The sequence below is a fragment of the Lygodium microphyllum genome, unplaced genomic scaffold (genome assembly GCF_053477565.2).
Source record: "Lygodium microphyllum isolate KBCC unplaced genomic scaffold, Lygodium_microphyllum_v1.1.10 scaffold_85, whole genome shotgun sequence".
NCBI lineage: Eukaryota > Viridiplantae > Streptophyta > Polypodiopsida > Schizaeales > Lygodiaceae > Lygodium > Lygodium microphyllum.
This window is the reverse complement of record NW_028229568.1, coordinates 293,516-309,493: the sequence shown is the minus strand read 5'-3', so window position 1 is coordinate 309,493 and position 15,978 is coordinate 293,516. Positions and strand designations below refer to the sequence as shown.

General features: G+C 41.0%; 1 protein-coding gene across 1 annotated transcript in view; it reads left to right on the top strand.

The window, feature by feature from the left end:
* The first annotated feature begins 8,187 nt into the window (after positions 1-8,187).
* The window catches only part of LOC148008682 (uncharacterized), a 115,976-nt gene continuing 108,185 nt past the window's right edge, over positions 8,188-15,978 (top strand). The window contains exons 1-4 of the mRNA XM_087674079.1: positions 8,188-8,298; positions 10,215-10,367; positions 11,594-11,677; positions 11,833-11,879. Of these exons, the coding sequence (XP_087530205.1) occupies positions 8,242-8,298; positions 10,215-10,367; positions 11,594-11,677; positions 11,833-11,879 (341 nt within the window). The 5' untranslated portion in view covers positions 8,188-8,241. The remainder of the gene's footprint in view (positions 8,299-10,214; positions 10,368-11,593; positions 11,678-11,832; positions 11,880-15,978) is intronic.

The following is a 15,978-nucleotide window of genomic DNA, read 5'->3' as shown; positions in this document are numbered from 1 at the left end:
AAAGTGCTTACTCTCTACTCTACTCTATCTTACTCTCTCTGTTTCTCACTGCGCATAACAACTGACTGTCTCGATCTCCGTGCCTAGCCTATCACTATAATTTCTATGATGAATCATGCATATTGCATGAATTTGAGGTCTTCTTGATAGGGCATTAGCTACCTTGTTTTGCTTTGCAGGAATATGCAGTATTTGAAAGTTAAATTGAGCTAAATAATTGACCCATTAAATATGCTTCCCAGAAATCTTTAGTTGGTTGAGTAAATGTCTAAGATTGTCATGCTCTATCTTGATGAGAAATTCTCCACCTAAAAGATAGTTTCTTCCATTTTTTAAAGCTTGAATAATAACCATTAAATCCTTTTCATAGGTAGTAGCATTCTTTTCTACATTTTGCAGCCTTCTGCTGTTGAGCTAAAATACGTTTTTTAGTTGATTAACATTCTTAAACAGCCCCAAAACACACTTAATTAATGAAAAATCCTAAAAAGGGGAGCGGTCCAAGAAAGTTTCAGTAGTCCCCCAAAAACCCTAATTTTTGGGGCATCCTTCAACATCTATAAATAGACAGGCTGCCCCCATTCAGGCCACATGAGACACTGTTTCAGCCTACATTTGCACCTGTGCAGCCTAGGTGTCAGTTGCTCATCTTCCTACGGCATATTCAAATGTGCGTTTGCTGTCTGGGACAGCTGCCAGCCATCACACGCACTCCTACTGTTTGCGTATGTTGATCAGCATCTACTGTCACTGTTCATCTTCCTGTGGCATATTCAGATCTGTGTTTGCTGTCTGGGACAGCCGCCAGCCATCGCATGCACTCCTACTGTTTGCGTTTGCTGATCAGCATCTGCTCTCACTTGCGTTTACAACATCTACCTCCTCAAACACTCTGAGTGGTGTTCACAGACTTAGGATCTGTCTCTAATGGACGTCACACTCCGACATTGCTTTGCCCTTGAGCACACCGTACACTCTTACATTCATTTGTAGTATTCATTCATTCAGAGTCGTGTTCTTCTTTCCCTTCTACTATTTGTGTTTGAGTTTTTAGTTTTGCGTTTAGGGTTTGAGTTTTGCTTTCTGTGTCTATGTCTGTCACTTTGTGTTTCTGACGTGGTCCTCGTACACTTTGTGTTTCCTTAGTGCAAGCCCTAGCAGTTTTCTTCACATGGTAATAGAGCCGGTGCTCTTGTAAAGAGTATCTTGCAGACATTGTAGAGAGCTAGTCTTTGTGCGAGGCACACAATACGACACCTTCTCTAGTTCCTATGATGTCCTATGATGTCCTATCAAGCTTCTCCATCAGTGGAGGCCTTGAGACGGCATTATACACTTGGTGAGGAGAACGACACTCCACTTTCACCTTCACCTTCTTTTTTGACTCCTATTTTAGATTTCACTAACATGACAAAGGAGGACTTTAAGGAGTACTATCACAACAAGTATGGTGATGTTTACACCCCTGCTACCAATTTTACTACCACATTCGGACCGGTTGGTGAGGATGGCCACCTCTCCGATCATGGAGGACATAAGACATTTGGAGCGTCTAGTGATCCATCTTCATTATCTCAGCCAGGTCCAATGTCAGGTTTGTACAATCCTTTTGAGTTGCATGAATTAAAATCCTCGCTTGCTTATTCTTTTGAGGTACAAGATCTGGATTGCTTTGTGTATGTGAACTTCAATAGAGGGGGCTCTTGAAGCAAACGTAATTTAGGTACATCTACAGCTTCTGTTTCATTTGAGCATGTAACACACACTTCTCACTTCCCTTCAATCCCACCCTCTTCTATCTCCAGCCTTGATCATCTCTCTTCATCGTTTCAAAATCTCGGATTACACTCCACATCCGCTTCACACACACTAGGGGTTGGATCTTCCATCTCCACTCCTAGCACCTTCTCCTTCTCTACCCCATTCTCTACCTCTTTGTACCAGGTTACTTCGTTAGGGGGAATGCGACCCTAACACCGTGCCTCTTACCTTTCCGCCAATGAGCACACCCATAGCACCTGGGACGACTGTGATGGGTATCCCCCTTGCTACCCCCAAATTCACCTCTCACATGACCACTCAGATGCAGTGGATTCCATCCTCGGCTTATGGTGCGTCATCCCACTTCCCTTGGGTTACACCTATGTAGGGATTTCCATCTTTTGCTCCACGTGTTCCCATCCCACCTCCTTGGGTTACTCATGTGGCTACCATGTCTATGCCTAGTCAGCCCATCCTATGGATCCACCTTGCACACTTCTCGCATGCTTGGTGGGCACTCTGGGGCCCATTTCCAAGTGCACTCCACTCTCCCATCTTACCCCCATTACACTTTTTGACACTACCCATCTTCGAGCACTACTTTTGTTGCAACGGCCAAGAATGCCTTCACGGATAAGACTCGTTTTAACGGGTTGAATTTCACCACTTGGTCGAATTTCATGCAACAAGTGGTTGAGTCCCAGGGTCTTTGGGACCTCATCATTGGTCTAGAGCCTATGCTAGACCCTCGACTAGCTCACCCTGACTACATCCGTCAATGGAGAGCCCGCAATACCAAAGCCAATGTTGAGCTGATGGAGGGATTGATCCCGGAGTTTCACTCTTAGTTACAGCACTTCCCGCTCACGTCAGAGCGTTGAAGTTACCTTCTCGACCGCTATGCAGCCCGAGATAGTACTCGGCGCATAAATCTCGACTTTGAGCTTCAAAAGTTCTCTATTAAGGAAGGGGATGATCTGAAAGTCAAGCTGGCTGAATATAGACGATTATCCGTCGAGTTCGCCACTACTGGCTCTCCAAAGTCAGATGATAATCATATTACATTCTTCTTGAAAAAGTTGCCCGAAAAATACTCATTTTCATTCAGCACATTATCTCACAGCCTCGATTGCCAACCTTCTATGAGTTTGTGTGTGAGTTTTTGTGTTATGCGAGGCTGCATGATCAAGTCCACAAGAAATCCTCATCACAGCCTTATTCAGAGCAGAGGGGGTTGGTTGCCTCTTCTTTGGGAGGGAAAACCACCAGTGGTGAAAACTCGCAAGACACGAAGGCAAGCCAATCAAAGGGTGACTCCTTTTCCTTAGATGGAACCAAATAATCTAGACCTATCTGGCAGCAATTGTCACCAGGTGGTGATACTTTTTGCAGTTGCTTTTCTTATTTACTTATATAAAATTTTTATTTTTCTTTTCTTTAGTTGCTGTTGCTTTTTACCCTCAGAGTTCTCTTGGAATAAGCTAGGATCTTTGCATGGCCAGAAGAGGCAGCCATTGGGACAAATTGGACTAATGATTTGTTTGAGCCTTAGGACCAGTTCCATATTGAATGGGCACTGAAGAATAGAATGCCAGTGGTTTGGGACTGTGTGCTTAGCCATTGGAGATGGTGCATGATAATGAGTCCGGCCAAGACTGAAGATGCACATGTAAGAATGCTCACGGAATATAAGTCACCGTAAGTGAGCCACATTACACTTTTTAATGGTTGCAACAATAAAAGTAGCTTAGAACAACTTGAGGAATGCAAGGGTCACCATCCCTAAAATTTAGGGAGTTACTATTTTTGGACCCTAGAATCTGTTCGCGTCATTATCTTTGTTTTTACACGAGGATTAATTCTTTGGTCTGTGCTGAGGTCAAATTTTGCACCGATCATGGAGAATTTCAGACCGGAAGGTTTACGTGAAAATTGTTACATGTATGCCATGTGGCACAAATTTCCAAAAGAGAGAGAGCATTAAAGAAAATGTAATAGGCAAAAGGGGCAGATCTGAGAATAAAGTTTTGAGAAGCTGAGGGGAGATTGCTGCAGTTTTTGCCATGTAGGAACAAGGTTTTCAGCTCTGATTTAGTGCTGTTTGTGGGACTGTTTTAATACTGGACAGTAATAACAGTGAATTTCAGAGATCTGCAGACTGCAATTCTGCACATGAATCATCGAGTTTTGGTTACAGAAAATGCTTTCCTAAAAGGGATGTTGTTCTGGACATGTTGGACAGTAAGAACAGTGAATTCAGAGATCTGCAGACTGCAATTCTGCACATGAATCATTGAGTTTTGGTCACATGCTGGATAGTAAGAACAATGAATTCAGAGATTTGCAGAGTGCAATTCTGCACATGAATCATTGAGTTTTGGTCATAGAAAAATGCTTTCCTAAAAGGGATGTTGTTGTGGGCATGCTGGACAGTAAAAACAGTGAATTTAGAGATCTGCAGACTACAATTCTGCACATGAAACATTGAGTTTTGGTCACTGGATAGTAAGAACAGTGAATTCAGAGATTTGCAAACTGCAATTCTGCACATGAATCATTGAGTTTTGGTGACATGCTGGACAGTAAGAACAATGAATTCAGAGATTTGCAGACTGCAATTCTGCACATATGAATCATTGAGTTTTGGTCACAGAAAAATGCTTTCCTTAAAGGGATGTTGTTCTGGGCATGCTGGACAGTAAAAACAGTAAATTCAGAGATCTGCAGATTGCAATTCTGCACATGAAACATTGAGTTTTGGTCACTGGATAGTAAGAACAGTGAATTCAAAGATTTGCAGACTGCAATTCTGCACATGAATCATTGAGTTTTGGTCACAGAAAATGCTTTCCTAAAAGGGATGTTGTTTTGGATATGCTGGACAGTAAGAACAATGAATTCAGAGATCTGCAGATTGCAATTCTGCACATAAATCATTGAATTATGGTTACAGAAAATGCTTTCCTAAAAGGGATGTTGTTCTGGTCATGCTGTACTGTCCTTATGCAGCTGGGATTTACTCAGAAAAGACAAAAACCAATTGTTCACAAGTTATGTATTTTGGAACATTTCATTTTTGTAACTTTCCATCTTTTAATTGATAAAGAAAAACCGAGAGGGGCGCCGGTCTTCGGGGCCAATTTGTTGTTGAGTGAGGGAGTGAGGTCTTTGTTTGTGTGTGTGTGAAAAGACTAGGTGTTTATTGAAGGAACTACCGCTTTGTGTGAGTCATAGACTGGTTTTAGCAACTCCCTAAGAAAAACTGGTTTTGCAGACGTTGCCAGAGAGCAGGCCATGTGGACGAGAAGTGTTGCTCCAAGGCCTAAGGTCTTTCATCTAAAAATCCTTAGCAGATAATTGCGACTCCACAGTCCAACGGAGCTACACCTTCCGCTCTTGCTTCATCTGCTCCTTTAGCATCCGTTGCTGTTGTTGGACATGTGGTCTAAGCACAGCCTTAGCAGAGAGTCTCTTTCACTACCCCTGAGGGACTGGCTGATTGGTCTGCAGGTTCCGATCACATTGCATTTTATGCATCCATCTCATCTTCCTCTCCACCTCGTCAGGCGTTCCCTTGGCAGAACTGCTACTGGACGTACGTGATGGTGGACACCTTCTTAGACTAGCATGTCTCTAGGTCCTTTAGGATACCTTAGGTTAATCTAGCATCCATTTTTCGCAATCTTAGAGTCGGGCCCATAGGATTCATTGTCCTTAGCTTTTCCATTCTTAAGTCTTCTGCTGCATTTACTCACACATATACACATTCATTGCATAGTCTTTTTAGTTAGATTTTCTCTCTGTTATGTTTTGCTTTGGAGCATCTCATCATCGTTGACCTCTGTGTTTGCAGATTCTCATCTCTTTTGCAGGGTTTTGTCTTTCAATGTAGGGCTAACTTGTAGATTGCTTTGGTCCTACCTGGGATAGAGACGTCAATAGAGGTTGGGGACCACTCTAGGTTGCAAATGGCCTAGCCAATTTAATTATGGATGGGCACATTTAATTTTGGGCAAAGTTACAAGGTTTGAATTTACTTTTTAAAATTTAAAAATTAATCAAATGGCTAGATAATGCTGAAAAATGGGTTTTGAAGGCTGCAACTTGGCAAAAATGCCCATGCGAATTGAGAAAACATTTTTGGGGGTTGGGTGTCAACCATTCAATTAGTTTACAGCGAGGGGGAGAGAGAGTTGCTGGTCCATTTTTTGATCAGAGAACAACAATTTGTTGCAGAAGATAGCCATTTGGAGGCCTCGACAGGCAAGGAATAACAAGGAGACACCTTCTAGGGACTAGCGACAACATTGCTGATCAGGTGACAATACTTTGGAGGTGCTTGGCAGTAGATGACTGCATTAAATGCAGGCTGAAGCAGGCATTAAGCAAATTTTAGGGTTGCCTCATGAAGAAAATATGATTTCTCTCTTATCTTGGCTCTCTCTTACCTTCTCCAACCCATTCTCAAGAGATCTTAGCATTTCTCAGCCAAATTTGGTGGACAACATAGGAATCTCTATTGTAAACCCTAAATTTGTGTAGAAATTAGGTTTTAGCAACCACCTCGGGACTTGTGCCAATAGGAAGAGGCATTGTATACTCAAATCAGTACATGAAATTCGTGGAATTGATAGGGATTTTAGATGCCAAGGTATCCATTGTGAATTGGGGCAATATTTTGGCAAGTTGGTGGTTCCATTTGTGCAAATCTTGGGTGAAAATCAAGGGGCAATTGGCCCAAATTACTTGCTAATTGTTTGTACAACAAGAGGCTTTTGGATCAGCAAAGGAGATTATGGAATCTCAACTTGCACTCAATCCATCAGCAATTATACTCAAAGAAATAACAAAAGGGGCGCAAGTTTTGGGGCCAACCTAGTGTCCATAGTCCAAGATTGATAAGCTAATGTGTGCCTTTCAGTTTATGCTCATTTATTAATTGTTGTAAGTGCTTCATCAAGTTTTACCACCCTCTCCGAGAAGGAACCCTGGTTTCAGACTGCATCCTCTTTGCCTCCACATTCAAGTTGGCCAAATTTGGTAATTTGCTGCAGGTTTGACACTTTGACATGAAACTCCTCTATCTTTGGTGTTGCCATCATCAGCTTGATCTGGTGTTCTCATTGATGCTTTGGGATGTGTGCAGAGACTAATTGGTCCATCATCGTATTCAGCATTCATTTCATATTCAGTGGAGATTTTTCTTCTCTTCTAGCTGTCTCTCTCTTCTCTTTTCCCTTTGTGTTCGTGTTTTTGTTGCGCATGCACTCTCACAAGATTCACACATGATATATACATGCTAGTAACATCATCTCCCCTATGCTTTACCCTCCCCTGATAGCTTGGAATGTGAGGATGTGGTCAAGTGCAGAATATGTTCTCTTGAACCTTGCTTGTCCACATGCCTAGTGTTGGTGTATTGCTGCCCATTTGATTAGCTCATGCTCTAGTACCGATCCATAAAGCTTGGCTAGCATGTTGCCAACCATGATGGTTCTATAGTTTGTGGAAACCATAGTATCTCCAGTGTCCACCTTTTGGGATTGGTGCTATAGTATTAGGTAGCTGACCAATTGTGCTGCAGAAGCCTTTAGAAAGGGATCTGTTAAGTAGATGGGCTACAAGTGGCGGCAATACATCTCTTTCATGTGAGAGGTGCTCTGCTACTGGTCCATCATGTCTTGTGCTTGACCGTTCTAGAGTTTGTTGATGGTGTCTTAGATCATAGGTGTGCTAAAGAAAGTGGAGGAGGTGGGTCCATTCTCATGCGTCTTCATTAGTCAGACTTTCATCTTCTGCCATCAGTTCGGCACCCTCAGTAACGCACCTCAGCAGCATGCAGGGGCTGATTGTGTGCAGTGTTTTCTTCTAATGTCATGTGGTACATGCCATCTTTTCTTGTAGTTTTTGAGCTTGTTAACATTTTACAAAATTTTCAAAGAGCCCTGAACCTCTCTACAGTTCATGTTTTATATTGCTGTGCTTTTACATGTTTTGTATTGCTAGAATGCTAAAACCGGTGCTGTATTGATATTTATGAGGAGATGAACCTCTAAAAGTTATCACATACACAGTTCTGTATGCTGTGTGTATTTATTGAAGCTGTTAAAGTCTGGCTATAAAATGAGTAAAAGTTTGAAACAATTGCCTACATGCTAATGGAAGTTTGTGGTGCTGTCAGGGGTTAGTTTTCATCGACAGAGATGGAACGCACTTCCGGCACATTTTAAACTGGCTGCGTGATGGTTCCCTTCCTACCATGGATTTCCCTTCCTATCAAGAGTTGTTAAGAGAAGCAGAGTACTACCAATTAGCTGTATATGTTGAACCTCTACTGCAGTTTCTAATAAAACTGTGATTATACGTTTTAGTTGAGTTTATGTGCTCATGTAATTCCTTCTTTTAAATGTTGTTTCAGCTTTGTGTTTGGATGCTTCTTTTAGCTTGTTAAACTGGCTGCGTGATGGTTCCCTTCCTACCATGGATTTCCCTTCCTATCAAGAGTTGTTAAGAGAAGCAGAGTACTACCAATTAGCTGTATATGTTGAACCTCTACTGCAGTTTCTAATAAAACTGTGATTATCTGTTTTGGTTGAGTTTATGTGCTCATGTAGTTCTTTCTTTTAAACGTTGTTTCAGCTTTGTGTTTGGATGCTACTTTTAGCTTTTTATGATAGCTCCAGTTTCAAATTTTTGGGAATTCACTTTTCTGGTCCAATCTTGGAAACTGAGCTTTCACATCTCATTGACTATAATCCCACTTACCAACATTAAGTGCAACAAACACGAGTGTGTCTGGCTAAATGCTATGGGCTAAGTCTTGTTTGAAGGATAGTTTGAGGATGACGAAGCACTGGGCACTGAAAAGTTGGGGAATCCTCTTGGGAAATATCCTGGATGAAAATCATCTGTCTTATCTCCAATTCATTGAGATGATATCGTCTGGTCATCTCATTCAAAATGTACTTTCACATCTGCAATAGGTCTTCCACATGATTGTCTAAGGTAAGAACCCTTGTGAGGCTTTATCGGGGTAGGCCATTAGTTGCATAATTTTGGGATGTGCTGCCTTTGGTCAAAGGATGAGAGTGGAAAGTCAAATGTTGAGTTGAAATAGCACACATGCTTGAGCTTTGTTTGATCAATTTGTGTGATGGCTCTGTTCTTGCACTCTGCAACACCATTCTGAGATAGTGTGCCCACTCTGACAAACTACCTGTAAATCCAATGAGCAGAATAATAAGTATCAAATGCAGAAGAGTTAAAGTCAAGTTCTCATGGTGTGGAGCCCGGACCCTATAAATCCTATGTCTCTCCACTATGGGCCTTCAATCTCATATTGCGACAAAAAGTCATGCAATCTGATATCTGGATGTGTGTGTGATATACTATATTTATGTTACAGAGACATATTAGTTAAATATAAGAAGGTGAGAAGATGTGGCAGGGGAAAGGAAGTGGAGACATAAAAGCGGAACCAAAAGGGTAGATACTTTTAAAATTTTTCTTACAGAGAAATATTGAGAATCTTGATCTAGCGGACTAGTGGGCAGGGAGCGGGTCAAGGAATGGGAATGGCTGCTTTCAGAGTCAGTGGGTCCAGGAAGGCATCCCAGCGGTTCTTAAGGGCTGGGAATTGGCCAAGGGTCAGGGGGTCCAGGAAAACATTCCAGCCATTCTTAAGGGCTGGAACCGCCATCCCCTGTCTCTATGTAAAAACTCTTACTTAAAGTGGGTAAATAGCATCTCAATAAGAACCACTCATGATGTGCTTAACATTGCTGGTATACTTGCATTGAATAGAACTTCTTTTCAAACGTTCACATATTGAGCGTCTTTTGTTCTTCAGTGTGTTTTAAAGATTGGCTTTAGCGAACTGTTGGCTGGTTGGCCCAATCATTTGCATTTCAGTATAAATAATTGTCTATCTTGCCTATCTTGCCATAGCCATTGTTGGTAATTAGCATTGTAATTTTGCGTTGCGACCAATAGGCTATACACATCTTATGGATGAGAGAAGGATGCCTGTAATTATGCAGCAACCAGATTATGAGGGAAGGATGTCTGTAGTAGTTGTGCATACATGTAGGTGGACTCCTAAGTCTGGATGGGGAGTTTTCACAAGTACCACACTCTAATAGATTGTAGGCACCTCCAATGCTCAATCATTAATTCCTACCATGCTATGTGCATGGCTACAGTGCAGTGTAGGCTACAATATAAAGGTGAAGCACAATGCATGAGTTAATAATATACATGTGCTATCATCTAACACTCAATAAGTCTGTTACTGTTGCCTAATTTGTGTGCTCTTGTATATGCTGGGGATTTTTGAGCATCTGGAAATGGGTCCATGTATGAGGGGTCAAAAAGTCTAGGGTGGCCTTTATTAGTTCATAGTAAAAGCTTTGCTTAGACTAATTAATAGCTTGATGCTCTTTTTGTTTGAGCAGGGTCTAATTGAAAGCATTGGTGCTCTCATGAACAAGAAGGAAGAAGATGATGATCAACCTGAGCTGACAAGAAAGGAAATAATCAAATGCATACAATCACAACACATTCGTTTTCGGGGCATCAACTTGTCTGGCCAAAATCTCTCAAAACTAGTGAGCTCTTTCTGTGCAAGTTCTGTACATTTACTGTGTCATATTTTACTCACCTTAGCATTCATAACTGCCTTGGCTTTTATTTAATAGGAAGGCTTGAAAAAAAATGTTCATCTGGAATTTCACCTGCCATAAAGCATCATGCCACTGCTTGGCATTCGGATGCACTAGTTTGGACTTTTTAAAATTGACATCCAAACCTGCAACCAAAGCAAATGAAGCATTTAAGATCAGCTTCTTCATTGTTAGATGAGTAGGAAAATTATGCACATAAGCTTGGGTCTTGAAGGGGGCTCAATGCAGAAGGTGAAAGTCATTAGAGTTTGTGATAGTCAGGGCATTATGGCATAGGTGCATTGCTATAGCTTTCAAGTCTCTGAGTTGAGAGGGCATCCTTGCCTTACACAGTTTCCCAGTCTCCAAGATTCTGTTCAGTCAGAGTCCAGTATATGTGATGCGTTTGAGACCTTAGGGTAGGTAGGTACCTTTAATAAACTAACAGTACCGTCGAAGTGTATAGTCTCAAATTTATGTTATGTTCATATAGGCAGAGCTGACATTTTCTGCTTTTTACAGCTTTGATTAAGGTAGCTGGATGTGGTCTGGGGTTGTCAAGAATTAATACAGTTAATCACACCTCTGCTTAAACCTTTTGCTTATATCAGCAGCAGGTTGAAACCTGAGATGCACAGTCTGTGCACAGTAGAAAATGACACACCGTCATGTTTGGCTGAAGATAGTTTCTATATCTGTGCATAAAGGCATGTGGTAGATGCAGAATACCAGAGTTTATACAAGCTGCTAAAATAAACTATGGAGTTATGTTGAGATGATTATGTGGACAATGGAATGCCTGACGCATGCAGCTATGAGCCATGCCTTGAGAATCACACATAGTTTGGATGCCTTTAAAGCAGGAGTGAGTGGTGTTATATGCGCTGTTAAAAATGATAGTGCTTAATACAAGGCATTACTCTGGATATTCTGACAGGCACCCTTAGTCAAGATTTTCTACGCACAAATGTTGATAGAATCAGGCACCCATGGCTTTGTGTAAACTTAACTTGGGATAGAAAACAATCAAGGGTATGGAAAGATTGCTTTGGTGTGAATGTGTAACCACTAAGCTCTCTCATGTGCTATATATATGGTGTTTTGTGAAGCTGCACTATGGAATAATAACTTATTGCAAGGCATTCATTGTGACATTGTCTTGGGGTTTTCAGGATCTAGAAAAAGCAGATTTCACCTCTGCTCGGCTAATCAACACATTCTTTTCGAAAGCTAATCTTCTCTCTGCAAACTTTACTGTAAGTTACTGTATGCTTGACTCCTGTGTGAGTCAAAGTTGTCTGCCTAATTGAGTGCAATAAGCTTTTTCCCTGTTGAAATAAGCTGTATGTTTGACTTCTCTAGCAGCAAAGCTGTCTGGGAGGCTGATAGAACATTGTTTTATGAATAACAGGATGCAGAGGCAGATGGCTCAAATTTTCACCATGCTGTTCTTCGAGAGTAAGCCTGCTTGACACAATTTATGTTGAACGTGTATAATCATCTAGCTGAATGGAGGTCCCCCTTTTCCTGTTTGATTTCTTTAGTAATAATGTGTATCTCATCTTATCAAAACCATTCTTGGCTGGCATCTCTTTGCATCTGGCAAATATTTTGTGACTTCTCCTCTTCTTACAATCCTACTCTATGTATGGCTTTCTGCTTGTAAATCCACAAGAAGTATAGGGGCTGAATGATTGCAAGAAAACAATTAAAAAAGACTCTGAAATTTCAGATTAAATTCGATGTTCCTCAATGAGCAACAGGCATCTTACTGTCTTATTAGATTTCACAGCCCTAGATGCCCTTTCACAACCACTGACTCTACACATGGTTTTGCATTTGGGTGCTTACCCTGCTAGATTTTGATGCTCTTGATGCCGTTTTATTGTTACCATAAACATTTCTTGGCTGGCCTCTCTTTGTATTTTGTACCCTCTTTTTTGTAAATTTTTGACTTCTCTTCTTACAATGCTATGCTACATATGACCCTTCTGCTTGCAAATCAAAAAGAGATCATCATTGGCGTAGTGTTTGAATGATTGCAAGAAAACAATGAAAAAGACTCTGAAATTTCACAATAAATTTGATGTTCCTCAATGAGCAGTAGACATATTATTTTACTAGATTTCAAAGCCCTAGATGGCTTTTTCACATGCACAAAGTCAACACATCTTTTTGCATTTGGGTTTTTACTCTGCTAGATGATGCCCTTTTATGCCTTTCTATTTGCGTGTTGCACATATTTTTGTTTAATCAGCTCTTTGGCATTGGAGACACCCATCAAACTGACTTAGGAATGTAGTGGAAGAATAATACAATGATATGTTATTCTGAAGTGTTTGTTGGCATGGATTTCCCTTATATTAGATTCATTTAGCAGAATCCTCTTCCAATGATGAGCTGGCTTGGTACAAGATGGTCTAGATGCTGAGAACTGATGGTATTTATGAAGATGTAGAGAGTTGAGGAGACTGAGGATATTCTCCCATTTTCCAGAAAGTTTTGGTATAGACTTTGGAACAGCGCACATATATAAAAGCTAGACTCTTCAACTGAAAATTGGTGTATATGCTAGCATGACATAGAAACTGATGACATATTAATAGGGCCATTTAAGAACACTTTGTTAGATCTCTTCAGCCCAGGTCATTTTAGAGAAGATAGTCACTTGAAAAGCATTTGCGTGGAGCACATCATTAGCCTCGGAATTGGGTAGTGAAAGTGGTCTTAGTAGTAAAACTATGAGAGTCGCTACTTTCGAGTTCTTTTAGGCAATGGCAACATAATTAAGTGACTGGAAGATACAGACAAAGAATAAGGTGGCAAATGACACTCCAATAGATGATTTGAGCCATGTGCTATCATCCCTTGAGAGGCAATGGGGAAAAGGTGCAACTTATTGAGGCCTTCCTTATTGTTGGATAGTAGGACCTTCTGGTGTCTGTTGGATAGTAGGACATTCCTTGTGGAGAGGAGGCAAGATTCATTTGGCACCATAGGATCACTCCACCTGTCTTCAGATCTAGAAGATTCTATAGCCATTGAATTTTTTAATTGATAGGTCTTGGCTATCATTTGAAAATCCACGTATGAGGTAGCATTAGGAAGAGTTGATGCACTGGAGCACACTGCATAGTAAAGCTCTTCCTTGTCGGCAAAGAATGGCGGCAAAGGACAAGGTTCTTTTAGCTACTATTTGGCACATTATATCTAGTTGGGCTTTTGTATTGGTCATGGGATACACATAATTAGGGATTTCATTTGGTACTGGAACGGCAAACAAACAAGGGCTATTGTACCTTGGCTCGTGATTATTTCTAGGAAGAGCCTTAGCTTTGTTAATGTGCATCCTAGGCTTTGTGCAAACTATTTGCTAAGGGCTTCTTTTAGAGTTTAACCTTGACAGGAGCTATTGATGCCCAAATTATTGAAATGTATTTACATCCTATTGTCATGGAAGCATCGATGATTGTTCACCAAGGACAATTTCAATCTTCTCCTTTACTAGAGTTCCCCTTTCATTGAAGGGTTTGAGGCATAAAAGTCTTTGGCTAACTTTGTCTTTTATCACATGGTTGGCTTTAAAATGTATGCCTTTCTATGATTGGCTTCTAGTTTGAGCATGTGTTTAGATACATAGGATGATAGGCTTAGATGACTTGAACTTGATGAGATGATATTGAGATACTTGTGTTTTGAAATCGCATTAGCTAGTGAGATCCTCCAGAGATATTCCTGGGTGGCATCTTTTGCTTTTGGGAGCTTCTTGTTTGGTACATATAAACAAAAGGAGTCATGAATATGTGAGTTTAGTAATCCTGGAGGAATGATCAACTATGGGTTAGTCTACAATATTGACAAGGTACAACATTGCTCTAGAATGAAAGGTGAGGATTGCTTACCACAACATATTTACATGATGCAAATATTTGTACCAATTGGACAATTCGTGAAAACTTTGGGCTCGCAAAGGACACTAGTAGACCAATCCCAATGAATGTAGAGAGTTTTGATTGATGAAATCCTTCTTATAGATGTGTGTAGTATGCGAGGATATACTAAGGTTTGTAGAGAAAATGTGATGTATGAACAACCACAAGGCTAAGAAATGAACTCAAAGATTTGGAATGAAATGAGAATGAATGAAACAAGGAATGGTCTCAATGAACAAACTGAGCATGTGGGGTAGGTTATACAAGAAATGCTCAAGGAGTGGAGGGCTGTCCGACAGCCACTTCTTAGAGGAGTCAGTTGAGGAATGCTAAAGGAGTGTATCCTACTTTGACATATGTAGAACACCAATACTAGCCAAACTCAATGTCACAAGGACGTCAAATTTTAATGCTTTACTTAGCATTTGACTAAAAGCTAATAAAATGTGCAAATGTGACTTGTATACGTGAGATGTAAGATAATTATTTCATAATGTGGGACCTAGGACCCCAAAATATCAATTGGTGCTAAAGGCAAAAGTTGTAATTGTGAAGAAAATTGTGGAGTAGTTGCTAGGGTTTGTACTGAGCAAACATATGATCACGACAAAAACACAACGATACAGACATAGGCGTGCAAAACTTAAATCCTAAAAGCATAACCCAAAACTCAGACATAGAAACAAACACAAACAGAAGGAGAGAGAAAGAACACAAGTCTAAAGTGAATGAATACTGTAAATGAATGTAAGAGTGTACAGAGTACCCAAGGGCAAAGTAGGAGTGTCGAAGAGTGACGTCCATTGGAGATGGATCCCAAGTACTGTGACTGCCGGTGACGAGTCGGAGTGTTGGAAGTGAGGAAATTGTCAAATGTAGATGCTAGAGGCTGTTGGAACACTTGACATCATCAAATAAAGCTATGGAGGAGGCAAGTGGCAGCCATAATCTGCAAATACAGATGTGGAGTTGTTGCTTGAAGAGGGAGAGTTGTTGCCTGGGCTGGAGGACATCAAATGTAGGTAGGAGGAGGAGAGGAGCACTTGTGGCCTAGCTGATGGAGATTAAACGCAAGCTGCAGGAGACTGTCTAGAGGGTGACGATGACAGTGGAGTGTCAAAAGCAATAGTAGGAGTGACGTCAGGCAGGAGGCAACAACAAGACAAGTAGTCACCACCAAACGCTAGAGCACTTGGAGGAGTGATGGCAGCAATCACGAAGGCTAGATAGCCACGTGAAGGAAGACTAATGGCTAAAAATCTGCATAAGATATTATGACTGAATGGGGGCATTCTGTCAATACATAGATGTAGATGGATCCTCCGAATATAGGGTTTTAAATAAACTCTCTTGAACTATGCCATGTTTCAGGGTTTTTCTTTAAATAAGCATGTTTTGGGGCTGTTGAAGAGGCTAAACAGCATGTAATGCATTTCTTAGCTCAACACCCCCTCTTAGGCCCAAGACATGGCTAGAAAGGAAGGCCAATCCGGTTTTGACCAAGGCACCCTACCCTAAAGTAGCTAGGGTATTGGACAAAGGGTGCACGGTGGCTACCTAGTGGCCTACCAAGACTACAAAGTCAATGGTTATCTTACCAAGGGAGTCCAAGTAGTCACCCTAGA